This window comes from Hevea brasiliensis, chromosome 7 (assembly GCF_030052815.1).
Source record: "Hevea brasiliensis isolate MT/VB/25A 57/8 chromosome 7, ASM3005281v1, whole genome shotgun sequence".
Taxonomy (NCBI): Eukaryota; Viridiplantae; Streptophyta; class Magnoliopsida; order Malpighiales; family Euphorbiaceae; genus Hevea; species Hevea brasiliensis.
The window spans coordinates 5,437,746-5,455,819 of record NC_079499.1 but is presented as its reverse complement, the minus strand read 5'-3'; the positions used below and the strand labels follow the sequence as shown (position 1 = coordinate 5,455,819).

Genomic DNA, 18,074 nt, shown 5'->3' with positions numbered 1-18,074 from the left:
TACAATAAATTTTGTAGGATTGAAATAATTTACTTAAATTGTGAATTTTAAATAAAATTTAGAAATCAAAGTAATTAATTTTGAAGAAAATGTGAATGAAATCATACATTACACATCAAATTTCATAAGCATTTTAATAATTTGTAACAATAAAATTTTTTATTGACATCACAATAAAACAATATTTGTTTAATGGGTTCATTTTAATATATGGTAATAAGTCTACATCCTAAACCAAATCATCAAAATGTTTTTTTTTTTTTTTTTTTTATAGAGAATATCTACACAGTAATTAACAAATTCATGATAATTGTATAACCATGACAATGTTGTTGTTTTAACAGGAGATTTGATAGCGAAATTTTTAATTTGAATTTATTAAGTGAATAATTTTTTTATTTAAATTTAATTTATTATATAATAAAATATAAAATATATAATAAAATTTATTTATTAAATACATAAATTTTATATATTTATATATTAAATTTATAATAAAAAAGTAAAAATAAAAAATAATTAAAAATTTAAGGAAGTAGGTAGTTTCAAGGAAATCATATAGAAGGAAAGAAGGGCTGTTATCTTCTGGAACAAGAATTGGACTTTATTTCTATTTTCTCATGGGAAACTTCTCCAAATTTTGACATTTCTAACAAAACCTTTTCTGAATTTTAATGGGTAAATTAAATATGTTGTCTTCCAATTTAAAATGTTGTAATAATTCGATTTTTAAATTTTAATTTGTTATATAAAATTCTTTAAATTTTAATTTAATAAATAATAAATTCTTAATAATTAATTATAATTAATTTTTTAATTATGAAATGTATTTTAAAATTTTTTGAAAAGACTTTAATGCCCTCAAATAAAATCCAAATTATTTTCAACACACACTCTCTCTCCTCCCTCACTCTAACCCCACCTTTCTCCATATCACCCTCTCTTCTCTCTCTCTCTATTCGTCTCTCTCAAACAAAGCAAGCCATCGGCACTCTCTCTCTCTCTCTCATTGCCTGGGTATTAATTTGCCCCAGAAAGCTTTAAATGGTTACTAAAGTGAAAGTCATAACTAATGTTGTTGCAGGTCTTTACTACGACTATGAACTTGTAAAATAAATAAAAATAATGAATGATTAACTTAAATAATCATTCTAATAATTTATAATTAAACTAATAGGGAGAATAAAATTCCTATTTATAAAAAAATTAATTCCTTAATTTAACTATTTATTTAAATTTAAATTAAAATAAATTAATTCGTCAATACAGTCTCACACTTAACAATAATTTTTTTTAAAATCCATTTTTTTTTTTAAAAAACAAGCGTGGCATTTTCGTTATTATCTAAGAAATTGGAGGGTAGCTAATCCTTTCATAGACAAGACCACGCCTAGCTACGTTGCCTCCCATCTAAGCGAAAAGAGAACTCTCTCTCTCTCTCTCTCCGCAATAAAACCATTCATTTCTTTGTTCGTCTCTGCTCTGCAACATCAAGAGCTCATCATTTCCCTCTCTCTCTCTCTCTAAGGCTAGGGTTTTGTTGACGGATTAGATGGGGCAGCAATCGTTGATCTACAGCTTTGTGGCGAGAGGGACGGTGATTTTGGCAGAGTACACAGAGTTTACAGGCAATTTCACCAGCATAGCAGCTCAGTGCCTTCAGAAACTTCCGGCCACCAACAACAAGTTCACCTACAACTGCGATGGCCACACCTTCAACTACCTTGTCGATAACGGCTACAGTATCCCCTCTAACCTTCCTCTCCTTTTCTTTTTCCCTGTTTGATTCGCCTCTTTAGTTCCTTCTATGATCTGATCTGTTTCTTCTCTATCATTCACTGGGTTTGTGATCTCTTTTATATGATTTGATCTGCGTGCTTTTTTGCGTGTTCTCGCGGGTTAGTGTGTTGTTGGGATATGTTTTAGGCTGTGATTGTTATAGCATATTTGATAAGCTGATAACAGTGTGCTGTCCGTTGATCTTATTATTATCCCTCTGATTCTAATGAAGGGCGTACAAATGAACACTCGCATTTGATTAATGCTTTAGTTGCTGAATTAGATCGATATAGGGTACTAGAATCATTGTGTTGATGCGATGAAATTCAGTGCTTCGCGTCTGTCTTTGTGAAGATAATGGGCTTCGAGCTCAAATTACTGGTTTGCTGTTTGTGTTGGAAGAAAAGTATAACTCATTTTTTTTATGACATCCATGTTATACGATTTTGAATTGTTTTCACATGTAGAAAACTTAGAGAGAATCTGTAGCCACTTACTTTCTTTAGTTGAGACTGATTGCTGGCCTTAGTTATTTGTTTGGTTGGTTGCTGGGAACTTAGAAGAACAAAAGGAAATATTCAAACCATGAGAATTTAATTAGGGAAAAGTATTTTAGATGTGGAACTAGATTTGGATGGTTAGTACTTTCCAGCATTTTTTGGTTTTGCTTAATTAGTTTTGAATGAAAGCAATGATCGCAATGTTATCTGCTGACTATTATTCAAGTTTTCCCTTTATAGGCTTTAATCAATGCACTTAAATAATTGTAATTCAGGTTTCTGAAGCGTTTTCTAAATGAGTGCATTGAAAATGGGAAAAGTTTTCTTGATAGGCCAAATCTTAATCTGAATTTCATGACCAATTAAGGAGAATGAGGATTTGCATGAGATAGCCAAAGTAGGCATTGTCGCTAAAATATGGTATGTGGGATATATATATATATATATATATATATATATATATTTTTTTTTTTTTCCCTTAGGAATTGCAATATTTTGGCACATTTGGTTTTTCTTTTTTTTTTTTTTTTTTTTTTTTTCCAACCTTTCCAATCAAATCTTGAATTTTTTGGAAGTCGCCATCATTTTGCATCTGTACAAATGATAATTAAAAAGTTCAAATATCAGGGAACCACTCAAACTCGGCATGTGCCTCAGTATGGATTAGTTGTTTGGCAAATAGTATGCTTTATCTCAATCTCAAACCAGGTTTATTGCCACTCCTGGATGATGGAACTGCAAAATAGATTCACTTAGTTAATTCTCTATGTGAGCCATCTAATTGATGGTTCTAGTGCTTAGTCATACAAGTTTTCTTCAGAAAGTACTTTGTAGGGTTGGAAGGGTTGGTAGCCAGTTCTGATGAGATGTTCCCTCTATCATTCTGTTCTGAGAAGCTTCATCTGAACTCCCATGTATAAGACGTACAAGATGCATAAAGTAAAATCATTGAACTTGTTTATTTATTTATCCAAAAGATGACTAGCCTCTTGAAAAAATCTGAGTGAAAGTGATATCTAAGTCGCTGAAAATCTGGAACACCAAATAACTTCCTGGGAAACCAAAATTCTCAACTCCTATCAATCTGTCCTTGGAAATTTGTTTGCATATCATTTCTGTGATCAGATGAAAATATTCATGAACTGAAATTGTAAGCTTCTGGCTACTGCCTAATAAACTCATTATCCATTGATAACCTTCAAACAGTTCTGAGTCTTATTAACGACCTGCATATAGAATATGTGATTGAAAATTTTACAATACTGAAATAATTTAAATAATAATACCTGTTTACTTTGTTTCTTGAATCAAGGCCATTCCATGGTTTCATCAAGAACTTGATAACATATTTGGCTTTGTATGCTGGAGTTTCCTTTTCGATTATCATCCTCCTGAGCAGTTTCTTTTCAATAATTTACATGTGTTTCTTTTGTGCGTGTGCGTGTGTGCAAGTGTGTGTGTGTGTGTGAGAGAGAGAGAGAGAGAGAGAGAGAGAGAGAGGCTAGAATTGGTGCATGAAGAGGAGGATATATTTGATTTTGGAATGGGGCAATTGGTAAGTTAATATTCATCTGTGGTATCTATTTAAGAGTTAAAATAACCTCAAAACCTTGTGTAGCAATAATGGAGATGGTATATACTGTTATGTAATATTTGATGAATGATGACACTATTAGGATTCAGTTTGTTGACTTATCTGAATAGGATCCTCCATGTTTGCATAATATTTTCATATGTGACCTCCTATTTGGATGTCGTTCTATTTCTAGGTTGAACTAATTGGATTTTGTAAATTTTGCAGCTTACTGTGTAGTTGCAGTTGAGTCTGTTGGCCGACAGGTTCCAATTGCCTTCCTTGAGCGAATCAAGGAAGATTTCATCAAGAGATATGGTGGAGGAAAAGCTGCAACAGCAGTTGCTAATAGCCTGAACAAGGAATTTGGGTAACTGCTTTCATAGTTTCGTTTAATTACATATGGAACTCATGACATGCCTTGTATTTTATAATCATATGGAAATTGCAAATCTGTGCATTGATATAGGCCCAAGTTGAAGGAGCAAATGCAATATTGTGTGGATCACCCTGAGGAGGTCAGTAAGCTTGCCAAGGTGAAAGCTCAGGTTTCAGAAGTCAAGGGGGTTATGATGGAAAATATAGAGAAGGTAAGGCACTACTGCTACATTTTTTAATTTATAAATGTAACTACAAAACAAACTTTTCATCTTCTGTACAGTTGAGCAGGTTTTAGTTTTATTGTTTTGAGTGAGGTTTGTGCCGTGTGTTAGTATTTCAGTCATGGATCATAAAAAGTTATAGACGATGGAACTGTGTTGTTGATTAATAAAATTTTATTCTGCAGGTTCTTGACCGTGGAGAGAAAATTGAGCTTCTGGTTGACAAAACTGAAAATCTTCGCTCTCAGGTGAGTGAGTGGGTGAATGTCATTTGGCTTTTCCCCCCAAAAAAGTAGTTGGTTTTTTTTTAGCTAAATTGGAAATGGATTGTAATAGAGCAAGTTTCTGGATAGCAAGGGGTGGAGTAGTTCTACCCTCTTGGCAAAGAAAATAAAACTACACACTAGGATATGAGACATTTAAGCAACTTGCATAACACATGAACAACAGTATCTTAGCATCGAAGCATGAAGATAATGCTGCAATCCTAAAAGAATTCAGCCGTTTGGTATTATTTACCTAAGTCATCTGGCAACAACACTCTCCCTCCCAAACAAAAAAAAAGAAAGAGAGAGAAAGATAGATGGCTCCAGTTTCAAAATTTTTTCTTGCCAATTGAAATGCATTTCTAGAAACCTAATACTTTCTTCCATTCATAAAAGTAGCAATGGTGGAGTGAGGCTTGGTAATCTGGCATGATTGAGCATCACTAGTTTCTTGGCCCTTGTGTGGGCCATCCTCTCCTCTTCACTCTTTTTCATTTTGCTTTTTGAACTGAAAAACATAAATAGCAACTCTCTGCAAAAGTGACTATTTATTGGGATTGGTTTTAATTATATTGGTTGTTTCTATTAGTCTCTTGAGCATTTAAAATAATGTGGACGTTAAGATGGATGTCTATTAACTTGATAATAGAAAATGGATAAGATTAGGATGAACACATCCGTTAGGGAGTGCATGTGGTGCACATTGGAGATAAAACGAGAGGGTCAATTAAGATAGTTTGGCTTTGTCCAATGTAGAGCATTAAATGACCTAGTATGAAAGAGTATGAGTTAGTCGTGGAAGGAGAGAAGATAAAGGGGATTTATAAATTTTGAATATTGATGTGGAATTGATTTCAAATTGAACTAAATGGTAAAAAAGAATCTATATATTTGATCCCACAGATTCCAACTAGTTCGGGATTTAGGATTTAGTTGTTGTTGTGGATGCTGGTTTCTTTTTTTTTTTTTTATTTTGTGTGTGTGTGTGTGTGTGTGTCTGTCTCTGTCTTTATTTGTTGGCATGGCCTTCTTTCCGTTGACTGATGTGTTGAATTATTCTGTTGTTGCAGGCGCAAGATTTCAGACAACAGGGAACCAAGATGAGGAGGAAGATGTGGTTGCAGAACATGAAAATTAAGCTGATAGTGCTGGGTATCTTGATTGCCTTGATTCTCATCATAGTATTGTCCGTTTGTGGAGGATTCAAATGTCACTAGTTTCAGTGATGATGATTTACCTATACTTTTTCGTGTTACCGCTTTCTGCTATAGTCTATATCGTAAGACAGTGCTTGTATAGTTTGTGTTCTAGAATTCTTTGGATACTCTTGGTGTGTGGAAGTTTATCATTCCTTGTTATGATTTTGTTGTCACTCATATTTCGATTGATGAATGCCAGTCAAATTAAGTTGAAAGTAGATAATGGCTTCACTCACAGATATTACATCTTTCTTGTTTCAGGTGAATGCATTATTTTAATGAGCTGCTAAAACACCAATGATTTGAGTTCCTTTATTTTTTTTATTTAAAAATTATTAATTCGTTTTTATATTAAATCAATTCCATCAAACCCAAATAAAAAGAATAGTCAAGAATCTTAATTTTCTTATCCAATGGCAAGTTAACATAAATCTCATCTAACACAAGTTGATCTTAAAGGCAGGATCATGAAAATTGGAAATTCTTAAGCTCACGCTCATCAGGTTGCATGAGTTAAATCTGAATGTTCAATACAACCAAGAAGAAAGAATTTACTCCTATTTTCTTTTACTAGATCTAGCATGTGCCCTCACTCTGCCAGTAATAGTTTCTTGAGTCACTACTGGACAATTAAAGAGAAACAGAAATTCCATGCTGCTTGGCTTGAGTTTGCATCATAAAGAATCATTCATATGTTGATTTCAACATTATCTATAAGTCTGACCTTCCCAAACCAGGCAGCAACACAGAATACAACAGAACTCCTAATCTCTTCTGCAGCCTCCAAGGTTTCCTGGTCTACAATCTGGCAAGCAAGAAGCAATGCAATTAGAGTAAAATGACTTGAAATTTTGCAACTTAAATGATATAGATGCTTAGATTCCTATTATATATCAAATATGAACCAATGTATGACAAAACTAAAAAAAAAAAAAAAAAGGGTTCCACAAGCAAATATGAAACATATCAAGTTTAACAGGAAAAAGATGGGAGAACTACTCAATAATGGCAGAGGTAAGATTAGTCCTTCAGGGCATTGGCTCAAATCTCATAATGAAGTAGGATAGAGTGGTTTTTCCACTCGGGTGTTACTGGAGTTGTCACTGGACAACGCTTTAAGTAGTTTCAGAAAGCCAAATGGAGAAGACAATGTTATGCCAAACAAACATATTACATCCAATTACTGAAGTACTGTTCTCCAAGATATTGAAATAACACAAAACAGACACAAATTTTCGAGAGGAAGATGTTTCTCACCTCAGCATAATCAATTTTCCCTCCAGCTTCATTTATTGCTTGGATGACCAAGTCTCTTAGCTCTATACAATTTATTTGGCCTTTTTCTGCACATGATTTAGCTTTCAACAATGACCTGTTCATAGACAAGGCCTGCAGGACAGATAGAAGAGGAAATTATAATTTCGATTACAGAGACTTGTATTAAGGAAAGCATTTAAGAAAATTTGTTGATTAGAAAAATTGTTTGATAAGCACTTTCGATGTGAACCAAACTACTTTGAATAAGATGTATAAACTAATGGTAGAACTTCTACAGTGAGATGAATCCAATGCTAACTACTTTGTATCAATGAAGTAAACCAAAAAAGAAAAAAGATTCAAATTTTGTGCTGCAAACAGTAGATATACATTTGAAGAGCTAAATGTGTGCAGTTAAGATTAAAAGCTCTGAAGCTGACATTTTTTTGTAAAATCACAATTGAGGAACAAGCAGGAATACAAATATTTCTCCAGCAGGTTGTGAAACTATACGCAATGATCAGTTGGTGAATTCTAATTGAAAATTTAAAGTTCCAAGTATGATAGGGAGAACCTTTTCCCTCTCTTCAGGAGAAAGGTGCACATTGCGGGAACTCATTGCAAGACCATCACTGTCGCGCATTACTTCAGAACCTATTATTCTTATGGAAAAATCAAGATCTCGAACCTGCAGAATTCAACCAATGAGTAAACAAATACTACGAGTGAACTTAGCAAGATGACAAACCAAAGGTTCAAAATCATTTTGAGATCAAACCAAAGGCTTCAATCTTTAAAGCTGAAAACTGCACCATCAGTAGGTTTAACTTGAAAACTGAACCATGTCGCTAGAATTTGTGAATTCAATTTGAATGGTTAAATACTTATCACATAAAAACTTTAAATAAGTTTCTACACATATGAAACAAGCCATCCACTTAGCTTGCAGAACAAACAGCACATAAAGCTAATAAATTTGAAAAAATTGCAAACTTTGTCTGATTTTAATCCAAAACATTCAAGATTAGAATCCTGTTGCCTCCATGGACATCTGAAAACATTTGAACAAACATCTAAAAAAAAAAATTCCTCCTTTTTCAGACACTGGAAGCATTCCCCCATTTTCATTCTATCCAAAACATAATCAATTGGTCAAGAAGAAAAAGGTTCAATTAATTCTCACCATTCGCTGAATAATTCTCCACTGCTGGTAATCCTTCTTCCCAAACACAGCAAAGTCAGGCTCCACTATATTAAACAACTTGGTGACAATAGTAGCAACCCCTCTAAAGAACACCGGCCTACTGTTCCCACACAAACCCTTCTCAAGTCTCTCCACTCTCACCCATGTCTCATGTCCCGTCCCCTTCTCTTCCACGCACGACACCACCCCTTCAACCTTTAAATTCTTGCAATCATCCCTACTATCAGTACAATTAACAATGTCATTCTTGTTTTTATTATCAGTTCTATAGTCATAGAGATTATGGGGATGGAAAACAACATCTACACCATCAGGAATGGACATGAGCTTGAGGATATCACCATGAAAGTCAGATGGGTATGTGGAGAGATCCTCAGAGGGAGAGAACTGACCTGGATTCACATAGATTGACACTACTATTAAATTGGCGTGTTTGTGAGCTTCTTTGACGAGTGATATGTGACCTTGGTGGAGGTAACCCATAGTGGGTACAAGGGCTATGGTCTTGCCCTGGGATCTCACTGACCTAGACCAACTCCTCATCCGGTCTTTGTCTGTAATAATCAGCGGCTGCTTTTTTGCCTCCATTTTCAGAAACTGTGAAGATTGGGGAAGCCTAAGTGGGTATTGTTTGTGGGTGCACAGAGATGGGCACCGCAAGAACAAAGAAGGGATGAGAGCGATTAAGAGTTAGAGAAGTGAAAAAGACAAAGATTTGAGATTTCAAAGAAGTTTCGAATTTGGAATCGAAGACGGCGACAATTAGATTTTATGTGGCGGGTTGGATGTATCTTTTTTTTAACAGAGGGTTGGATGCAACTGCCTCGCTCAATGGGATTACTTTAGTTTTTTTTTTTTTTCATGCATCTTTATTTGTCCTAAAACCATTTATAATCAAATAAAATGATCCATCTAATTGAGTTAAAGACTTTAAATAGTTAATAGAAAGACTTTAAATAATATATAATTGAGTTAAAGGATAAATTTAATTTATATTTTATTTATTGAATATCTGTAAATTAAATTTATTTATATAAATATTTAATTAAATATAAAATATATATTTTTTATAATAATATTTATAAATTGTTATATATTTTATTTTATTTTATATGAAATAAAATTTAAATATTTTATAGAATTATTAAAATTTTAATATATAAATTATTAATAAAAAATATTTTTATGTAGATTATTATTTAAAATATACAAAATAAAACGAATTTTAATTTTTTCAAGTAATAATAATTAGGACTATGTTAGATCGTTGAAAATAAATTTTAATCGGGTTTGGAACAAATTAGAATTTTGAGAATGTTAATCAAGTTTAGGTTTAGATAAAATAATTTTCGTGAATACATAACTCATTGCTCTCACTATCTTAATGTCAAAATATTTATTTATCGAAAGTTTAATTTAGCGCATTTTAATTTTTATCTAAATTAATTTAAAATTTTTAATCAAGTTTAATTTAATTTAAAAATTAAAATTTATAATTAATTTTTTTATTTATTAATTTAAATAGAAAATTAAAAAAAGTTCAATTCCTTATTTTAGTGTTAAATTTTTTTATTTCTTAATTTAACCTTAAAATCAAAAAGTTCAATCTCTTTATTTTAGAGTTAAATTTTTTAATTTCTTAATTTAAATTTAAAAATTAATAAATTTAATTTCTTAATTTTCTTAATTTTTGAGATTAAATTTAAATTGAAAATTTTAAACTAATTTAAACAAAAATAAAAAAAATGATTGAACTAAAATTTTAAGACTAATCTTAATTTTATATAAAAATAAATATAATAATTATTAAATTAAATATTTATATTGAGATTTATATAAAAATTTATTAAAAAAATATATAATCAAATTTAAATATAAATATTTAATTAAATAATTATAAATAAGTTGATATAACTCTATTATGACACAAGTTCTTAAAAAATGTCTTTTTTTTTTTTTTTTCAAAAGCAATCAAATTGGGTTCTAAATTTGTTTCCTTTACCATTTGGAAACCCAAAAGCCTGTTTGATTCCTGTACACATTTTTTTTTTCTTTTTACAAGCAGGCTATCTTGTTCTTGTACGCCTAAAATTTTAATACAATGAAAAACATAAACAGCACTATCACCTTACACACCTATAAATCTCACACCCCCACAATTTCAAATTAGTAAAGAAAGAAGTTTAACATGCTATCCGATCTCTAAATGAAGAGATCTGTTCAAAGATGGGTAGCCTTTTTGATCTTGATGGAGCCCATTCATTCATCATTTTTTCAAGTCCTTTTACAAAGTCATCATCATCAAGATCAAAGCCCAATATTTCTGTTAGTTCAGGTAGTGGTTGTCTTGTTTCCACTTCCATTAGCAATTCTTCAGCCCTTTTCCTGGATTTAAAATCCTCTGATCCTGGAAGTTTACCTTCCAATACACTCTGGAGAACCAAACGAGCCTCATCGTATCGGGCTTGTTTGATCAGACAAAGCCCCAAGTTGCAGGCCTTGTTGGCGTCAGGGTCGATCATTTGAGCTTTCTGATACACCACCTCTGCTGCCAAGAAGTTGGATTTCTGCTTGTAGGCCCAGCCCAAGTTTCCCTGCAGGCTTGATCAAGCCGACTGGTATCAACTATCAGGAGGGTTAGACGTTGAAAACGGAAGTGAGAATCCAAGTAAAGTTACCAGTAATCTGGAGGTTTCTTGCTTGACAGAAACCTGAAATTTCTTGCCATGAGAACGAGCAGTTTTTGTGGGTTTGCCATTGAAGGCTTCTCCTTGGTATATCAATCGTAACTTGCGCTTTAGCAAATCTATCTGCTCCTCTACCTTGCCACATTTCTGGAGAAGGATGCAAACAGTGGGGTTATAAGAGATCAGAAGAGTTTGTTTGTGCATTGGAATGTTTATGGAGGAGAGCGAGTGAAGTGATACCTTGTACAAGTCAATGAGGACGTTATCGAGAGATTCTTGAGCTTGTTTAGAGCAACGGCTTCTGAAAGACCTGATAGCTTCAATGGCTTCTTCAGTTCGGTCTACTTGTTTCATCACTACTGCCATGTCCTTTAGTGCACTATCTACTTTATCTCCTGCATTTATTGCCTTCCAAAACCATACTATTGCCGTTTCTGGATCCTTGTGAACCAGCTGATGATATCAAGTGCATAATATATATATTATTCATCATTATTGTGCATATAATATATAAAAACACATCAACAATAGAAAACCATACCCACCCTCCCTCCCTTATTTAAGTACTGTGGGATGAAGGCTTTGAAGATAAGGTACATACTTAATGAGAGTTGAAATTCTCATATCATACTAAGAAATCACTAACATAACTCAATATCTATACGGAATATAAACAACTAAGGGTGGCAGATGTGTGAGTAGCTATCAAATCATTATTCTGTTAAACAGATGATGCACAAAGGCATAAGAAGTGTCTGAATTTGGACTAGAAAAAGGGATGATTCAATCCATGATCCATCTGAACCGGCAAAACGACAAGGAATTATGACATTCCACTCATATCTTTCAAATTATATAGTGAGGAAGGGGGACCAGACCTGCAGTGTACATGTCCACCAAACTGGCCATGAATAGCCTCAAGCATTCTCGGATTTCTTTTAAGATGTGTAGATATTAAGCAAGCTACATATTTTTCATCTTATCTAATCAAGATTAGGAAACTAATAATCTCAAATAATTGATTATTAATATAAAGTTTTTGTGTATATATATGACCTCAATAATGAAAATGATTAATAGGGTATAACGTAATCAATATTGCATGTGGAAAGGTGGTAATAGTAAACTACAAAGTGAAAGCTCCTTTAACTGGTAGAATTTATGTTATAATTTAACTACTTTAAAGAACAAAAAATTAGGGTTTGCCTCATCACTAAAATAGGGAATTAATTTAATTGATTAATTAGGGTTTAGAAAAGCAAATTGCCTATATGTATCTCAGCTTATTCTTCTCAACAAACAAAATATGTAAGAAAATGGAAACATCATTCACTTAATTAATTGTTTACATGAACTTAGTAAGGATCAGTAGGGAAAAAAAAAAGAAAAAAAAATAAATATAGGGCAAATAAGATCTTATCAATTAAAAAAACGAAACAATGATTGTTTCGAGATTTCGATAAAGCGTTGATAAAATACTAATATATAACAATTGAATTAGAAAAAGAAAAGAAAGAAAGGAATATGAAAATATTAATTACAAAAGATTTTAATTTTAAATCTGATCAGAACTAATTATAAAAAATGAAAATTTAATTTCAGATTTCTAAATTTAGGTTAGATAAAAATTTATACATATGCCAATAGATAATAATTTATATATATAAAATAAATAAAGCTCAAACTATACTAAGAGAAATAGAAAAAATTACCTGAGCATGCTTGGCTTTAACATAAGGACCATCGCCACAAGGAACCTTATGAATGACATGAAAAAGATCCTTCTCTTTCTCTGTTTTGCTATAACATGCGGTGTTACTTTTTGAGCTTCCTTCCATACTCTCTCTCTCTCTCTCTCTCTCTCTCTCTCTTTGCAAAAGAAAAGAGTTGACACTTTTGCACTCCGATAATGAAGAATAATAGAAGGAGAGAGGCTGTTAGCCACAGCCTACAGCTTAGCTAGAGGCCTTCTTCCCTCTCAAGAGGCTGAAGGAGAGAGAAGGGTGGGTCCAAATATATATATATTTATAGATGAAAAGATCATAAATTAATACAAAATGAACTGGGACAATCAGGGTGTCTATGTTCTTGATTTTTTTTTTTTTTTTTTGCGTACACATGATGTCAATCAACCACTGTTCCACGTGTCATTTTGTGATTGCAGTTTTCGTTGCTTCAGTCTATCGGCTTGTCTGATTCCATCTTCTTTTCAAGGAATTGCATGGGACGCCAATCATTCAATCGGTCAATCCACATTCTGTACACCATATTAAATCATTTATTACCTCTATTTTTCTTCTTTTATTAATTACATTTTTGCCTTTTCTATACTGAAAATTTTTCCAGAATAAAACAAATCTACAAATTGTAAAATAAAAAATCAATGAAAAATAAAAATCCCAAATTTACCAATGGGAAAATTGCAAACCAAAACCTCAATTTTATCTAAATGATTCTAATCCTTGCTCAAAATGACTATTCTTAGCAAACCCATTAATGAACATTGTCCAAGAAATCGCCATTCCTCCTAGGCATTTCATCGAACAACTCAATTCCGTCTCCTCAATCTTGCTAGTTCTAACTCCTCATCCAACAAGCGGGGCCTCAAGAAGTTAAATGTATAGAATTTCGCTATTCAAGCCAAAGCTTCTCAAAATTAAAACAAACAATAAAATTTCAGTTGATAGGTGAAAAAAGATAGAAAAGATAACAAGCAACAACAGAACCCATGTCGCAGATTTGGGAGTCATTATGGTTTTCTTGTAGCTTCAATGCTTCGAGTGAAAAAGAGAACCGATGATGCAATAGTAGACAACGCGGTTTCTATTAAGCATTGTATTAAAGCATATCAAATCTCCATCTTCGCGAATTGGAATGTTCTGAATTTAAAAATCACAGATAAAATTTATCCGTCTTGTAGCGAAGAGGACAATCAGTAGAGCCAGATCTCATTAACAAAATCCATGTCGACACATAACAATTAGTGAGAATTTTATGTACGCTTTGGACAATTCATTGTGCTATGAATATGAACCTAGTCTTAAATGTAATCAGGTTCAGTTGAATGTTCTAATTCACACTCTAAGCTAAATATTTAGTTGGATTTGGATAAGCACTTTCTTGTTGCTACCAAAACAAAAAAAAAAAAAAATATAGATAATGCTTTCACTCCTCAATTTAAAAAAATTATTTTATTATTTTAATATTTTTATAATTAAAATTTATTAGATTTAATTTTAAAATATTTTTTAATATCTTTTAATTAATATATAAAAAAAATAAATATTATTTTAATAATAATTTTAACAGTAATATCAATATTAGGGCGTACAACCCAATAGTTCTGCCTTTAAGAATTAGGTTCTCTAGTTTATATCGATCACATTTTTACAATAACATGTTAAAAAAAAAATTATAATGTCTGTCAAATTTGATTCAGTCAAACTGATTCAATTAAAAAAATTCTGAAAATTAAGTTTATGGTGGATTTATATTATTTTTTACACGTGACAGTAATTAATAATTGACACGTACAATTCTTCTAGATGGTTATATTTTATATTTTTTAAAGTGTTTGTGCAACCTCAATATCCATTTCTCTAAAGATAATCAATTTTGATAAATGATTATTAATTAAAAATTAAATAATATTATTTAAAATTTAAAGGTAAATTAGACAAGTTTATCAAATATTAAAAGAAAGGTGATATGCTAAAATTAATTTACAAAATATTATATTTATTAATATAATATATCATTAGTACTCTAAATTGAGACTTATTCAAGGGGTATAATTTTTGTAACTATCACGCCCCCTATTCCTATCACTAGAAGAGTTGCTTTGTCGTTTCGACATATTATTTGGACTGCTCTTCTTCTCCTCACTCTTGACTTCTTTATCCAGCTTATTTTATGAGGGAATCTATAAATTTGATGTCAATGGACCGTTTTTTAATAGCTTCACAAGCAGTTTCATGATTCAGTTGCTCAATTAGGATGGTTTCTGCGTTGAAACAATCAATATTACTTCTTAATGACTTGTCCGAGTTCTGTTTGACCTTTTGCAAATCAGACGATAGTTTTTCGGGTGGGATATAGGTGATGAATCTTTGTTTGAACTATGTAGCTGGGTGCTGGAAACTCGGAATCGAGCTAGGGCAGAGATGTTGATACCACTTATGACCAAGCCTTGTTAGGGTTGATGGGAAGACCGTGCATAGGATAAAGTCATTAACATTATGCAGTTGCATTGTAGTTCTAAAATTTACCAAGTGGCTCCTTAGGTCGAATTTGTCGTCATACTTATTCAAAGTGGGCAACTTGAACTTTGGGGAAAAAGGTTCGGCCAGAATTTCATCCGTTAAAGGAGAATAATTGTCCATGCCAAAATCTTGGTTAGGGTCAAAATTGTTTTGAAATTTAGGAAAGGCCTTAATTCTGCCTTAGTCGATGCCTCCCTTTGTGGAATTTGCTTCGAAATCACCAACCTTTCTTTACCTTTGAGTTGTTGTAGATTTTGGGGATATGGAATGGCACTATTCTCAGAGCTTCTTCATTTGTTCAGTTGGATATTTTGGTTTTTTAGACTAGAGTTTTTTGCTTCAAAGTCTTTGATACTGTGTCAACTATTAAAAGGTTATAGGGAGTTGGGGTGGGGTATTTTCAAGAATAGTGGCACTGTTGGTGGTACCATTACTAGTAGGAGGTCGATAGGAGGCGTTGGTGGTTCCATGGGTGACAGGTTTGAGGTTGTGATGGTAACGGTGGAAAAGAAGAAATAGCAATCACAGAATTTTATTTTTTATGAGAAAAGATTATCAAAGTAATCCTTTCTCACAGATGGTGCCATTGATGCCATTCTCCTCTTCTACGGATTATGGATGTTGGGTTCAAGAATAAGATCTATAAGAGAGAAGAGCACCGGGTGGGTTAGCTGACTACCGCTCAGATGTCTAAGTCAGTGATGAGAAATGTACTATAAAATGGATAGGTAAAACTAATTAGAGTGCATACCTGAGATGGCTCTTATATAGGCTTTTGATGTAGATTCTTGTCGGGATTAGGAGTTCAGTGATCAAGTAAAACCAGGAGTCTGCTTCTGGCAGTTGAGTTCTTATACAGATGGGACTGTGAGCATGGCGAATATATCAGAATTCTTATCCTTAGAGTGATCCGAGTATCATGATTTTGGGCGAGTATCTTCTTGTCCGAGTATTCGTGTATCATGTGATTATCTAGTTCGAATTGCTTATTAACCATTATTCGGTTATCCGTTACTCGTTCCTTATTATTTTAGTGGTTATGATATGAATTAATTTATAAAAAATTATATTTATTAATATATTATATCAATATTTAATAAGTTAATACTAAAAAGATTTAATATATTAATACTAATGCACAAAAGATTATTAATTGTATAGTATAAATTTAATTTTTATTAAACAATATTCATTATGGAAAGTGTATTGGTTCAATTCTAACTAAATTTAATGAAAGAAAAATTCTAAATTTAGGTTGAATCTTAAATTTTAATTCTCTATTTTCATCGGTTTTCAAACCAGGCTAGCTAATTCTGAAAACCTTGGTCTATATTATTGTCTTTTTCAATAGTTTTATTTGGAAGTATATCTGAGTTGGTTTGAATGGATATATAATATTAAACCAAATTGAGTTTCTCAGTTTACAATTACTTCAAACCGAAATCAATCATTTTTACTTAAATGTTTACTGTTAAATATATTTTCAGGTCAGTTTCATGCACCAAGATTAAGTGTCCTTCCTCCTTGGGTGATCTTAAGAGTATGCTCCCCACATTAATCTCACTCATTCAAGATAACTAATTTTAAAATACTCCCCAACTAGATTAAACCTTGATTGATAAGGAAGGAGAATTCCATCCTTAGTAATCTAAATAATTTGATTTAATTTTTTTTAGGTTGCTCAAAGAAAATATATAAAAGGTGGCTAATATAATTAAGAGGAAGATCTATATCCCTTCGTGTTAGATTCATCACCTAAAATTCTAGTTGATTTTTAAGACCCTTTTCTAATTTGAGTGGAATAAATATTTTTCAATATAATGGAGGAATATTTCCAGTAAAACTCATATTTTAGTATTATTCTTAAATTGAGTAAGATTTTTAATTAGATTAGGAGTGAAGGACTAACACCATAAATAGAAGTATTGTAGAGAGATTAATTTGGCTTTACTTATAAAGAGTGGATTTCATCCATTGCAGAGAGTGGCCTTACCAATTGTTGATGATTTGGCTTTACTCATTAATGTGCAGTCCTATAGAGGAAAAAAAGCTTCGGCCTAAGGTGAAGAAAATGACTAAAATTCAAGAGTAAGGAATTATTGTTCATTGGTGAAAATGTTCTTCCCTATGTAGTTGAATATACCCTTTTTAGCGTAACAATTATAGTAGTAAATATATTGAGTTATATATATAGTAGACTGAGGAAATAAATAATGTATTTACGGTGACTAATTTATAGTGATTAATCTCTTTGGTGTAATTGCATTGATAGATAGTATAGTTTGAGCTTATAATTATTAAATATTTATTTAATTATAGTAAAAGAAGACATACTCGTAAACATTATCCTATATAGAAAAGGTAAATCATATAAATATTAATATTTTATTTATTTACTTTATTTCTTTGTAATTTATATATTTATGAAGTACACAACACTTCATATCATGTCATATGCTCACAACCACTACCTATAGGTCATAACATACAGGTTGTATATGATCAAAAAGATCTACTTGAACTCTACAGATTGTGTATGATAAAAAAGATCTACCATAACTCCTAAACAATAGCGGATCTAAATTTTTTTTAAGGTCAATATATAAAAACTTATGCATATTAAAAATAAACTTTTAAATTAATTTTCAAGTATTAAATCTTAAATATCAAAAAAATAATAAAATGAAATTAAATCGATGTAATTTATATTTTCACTTAAAAAGAAGAGAATGAACTGTTAAATTT

General features: G+C 31.7%; 3 protein-coding genes across 3 annotated transcripts; 1 reads left to right on the top strand and 2 right to left on the bottom strand.

Annotated features, from left to right (window-relative positions):
- The first annotated feature begins 1,398 nt into the window (after positions 1 to 1,398).
- Positions 1,399 to 6,142, top strand: LOC110633370 (putative vesicle-associated membrane protein 726). Its single transcript, XM_021781948.2, has 5 exons — positions 1,399 to 1,742; positions 4,081 to 4,222; positions 4,322 to 4,442; positions 4,640 to 4,702; positions 5,791 to 6,142. The coding sequence occupies exons 1-5, from the start codon at positions 1,553 to 1,555 to the stop codon at positions 5,935 to 5,937; spliced, it is 663 nt and encodes a 220-aa protein (XP_021637640.1). The 5' UTR covers positions 1,399 to 1,552; the 3' UTR covers positions 5,938 to 6,142.
- Positions 6,143 to 6,304: 162 nt separating this feature from the next.
- LOC110633353 (pantoate--beta-alanine ligase) lies at positions 6,305 to 9,233 on the bottom strand. Its single transcript, XM_021781926.2, has 4 exons — positions 8,360 to 9,233; positions 7,751 to 7,864; positions 7,177 to 7,308; positions 6,305 to 6,724 (listed from the first exon to the last, which is right to left on the bottom strand). Exons 1-4 carry the CDS (start codon positions 8,966 to 8,968, stop codon positions 6,608 to 6,610), a joined length of 972 nt encoding a protein of 323 aa, XP_021637618.2. The 5' UTR covers positions 8,969 to 9,233; the 3' UTR covers positions 6,305 to 6,607.
- Positions 9,234 to 10,356: 1,123 nt separating this feature from the next.
- LOC131181492 (protein SULFUR DEFICIENCY-INDUCED 1-like) lies at positions 10,357 to 13,057 on the bottom strand. Its single transcript, XM_058149866.1, has 4 exons — positions 12,780 to 13,057; positions 11,308 to 11,520; positions 11,059 to 11,214; positions 10,357 to 10,974 (listed from the first exon to the last, which is right to left on the bottom strand). The coding sequence occupies exons 1-4, from the start codon at positions 12,903 to 12,905 to the stop codon at positions 10,564 to 10,566; spliced, it is 906 nt and encodes a 301-aa protein (XP_058005849.1). The 5' UTR covers positions 12,906 to 13,057; the 3' UTR covers positions 10,357 to 10,563.
- Positions 13,058 to 18,074: the final 5,017 nt, after the last annotated feature.

Bases quoted from the DNA above. Each gene is read 5' to 3' on its own strand.
- LOC110633370 (XM_021781948.2), top strand. From the start codon at position 1,553: ATGGGGCAGCAATCGTTGATCTACAGCTTTGTGGCGAGAGGGACGGTG. The intron at 1,743-4,080 runs GTATCCCCTCTA...TAAATTTTGCAG, and splicing joins CCTTGTCGATAACGGCTACA to CTTACTGTGTAGTTGCAGTT. The intron at 4,443-4,639 runs GTAAGGCACTAC...TTTATTCTGCAG, and splicing joins TGATGGAAAATATAGAGAAG to GTTCTTGACCGTGGAGAGAA.
- LOC110633353 (XM_021781926.2), bottom strand. From the start codon at position 8,968: ATGGAGGCAAAAAAGCAGCCGCTGATTATTACAGACAAAGACCGGATG. The intron at 7,865-8,359 runs GTGAGAATTAAT...TGAATTCTGCAG, and splicing joins GGAGAATTATTCAGCGAATG to GTTCGAGATCTTGATTTTTC. The intron at 7,309-7,750 runs GTTCTCCCTATC...TCTGTCCTGCAG, and splicing joins CTCCTGAAGAGAGGGAAAAG to GCCTTGTCTATGAACAGGTC.
- LOC131181492 (XM_058149866.1), bottom strand. From the start codon at position 12,905: ATGGAAGGAAGCTCAAAAAGTAACACCGCATGTTATAGCAAAACAGAG. The intron at 11,521-12,779 runs GTAATTTTTTCT...TGATATCATCAG, and splicing joins TTAAAGCCAAGCATGCTCAG to CTGGTTCACAAGGATCCAGA. The intron at 10,975-11,058 runs GTAACTTTACTT...TCAAGCCTGCAG, and splicing joins AAGAAACCTCCAGATTACTG to GGAAACTTGGGCTGGGCCTA.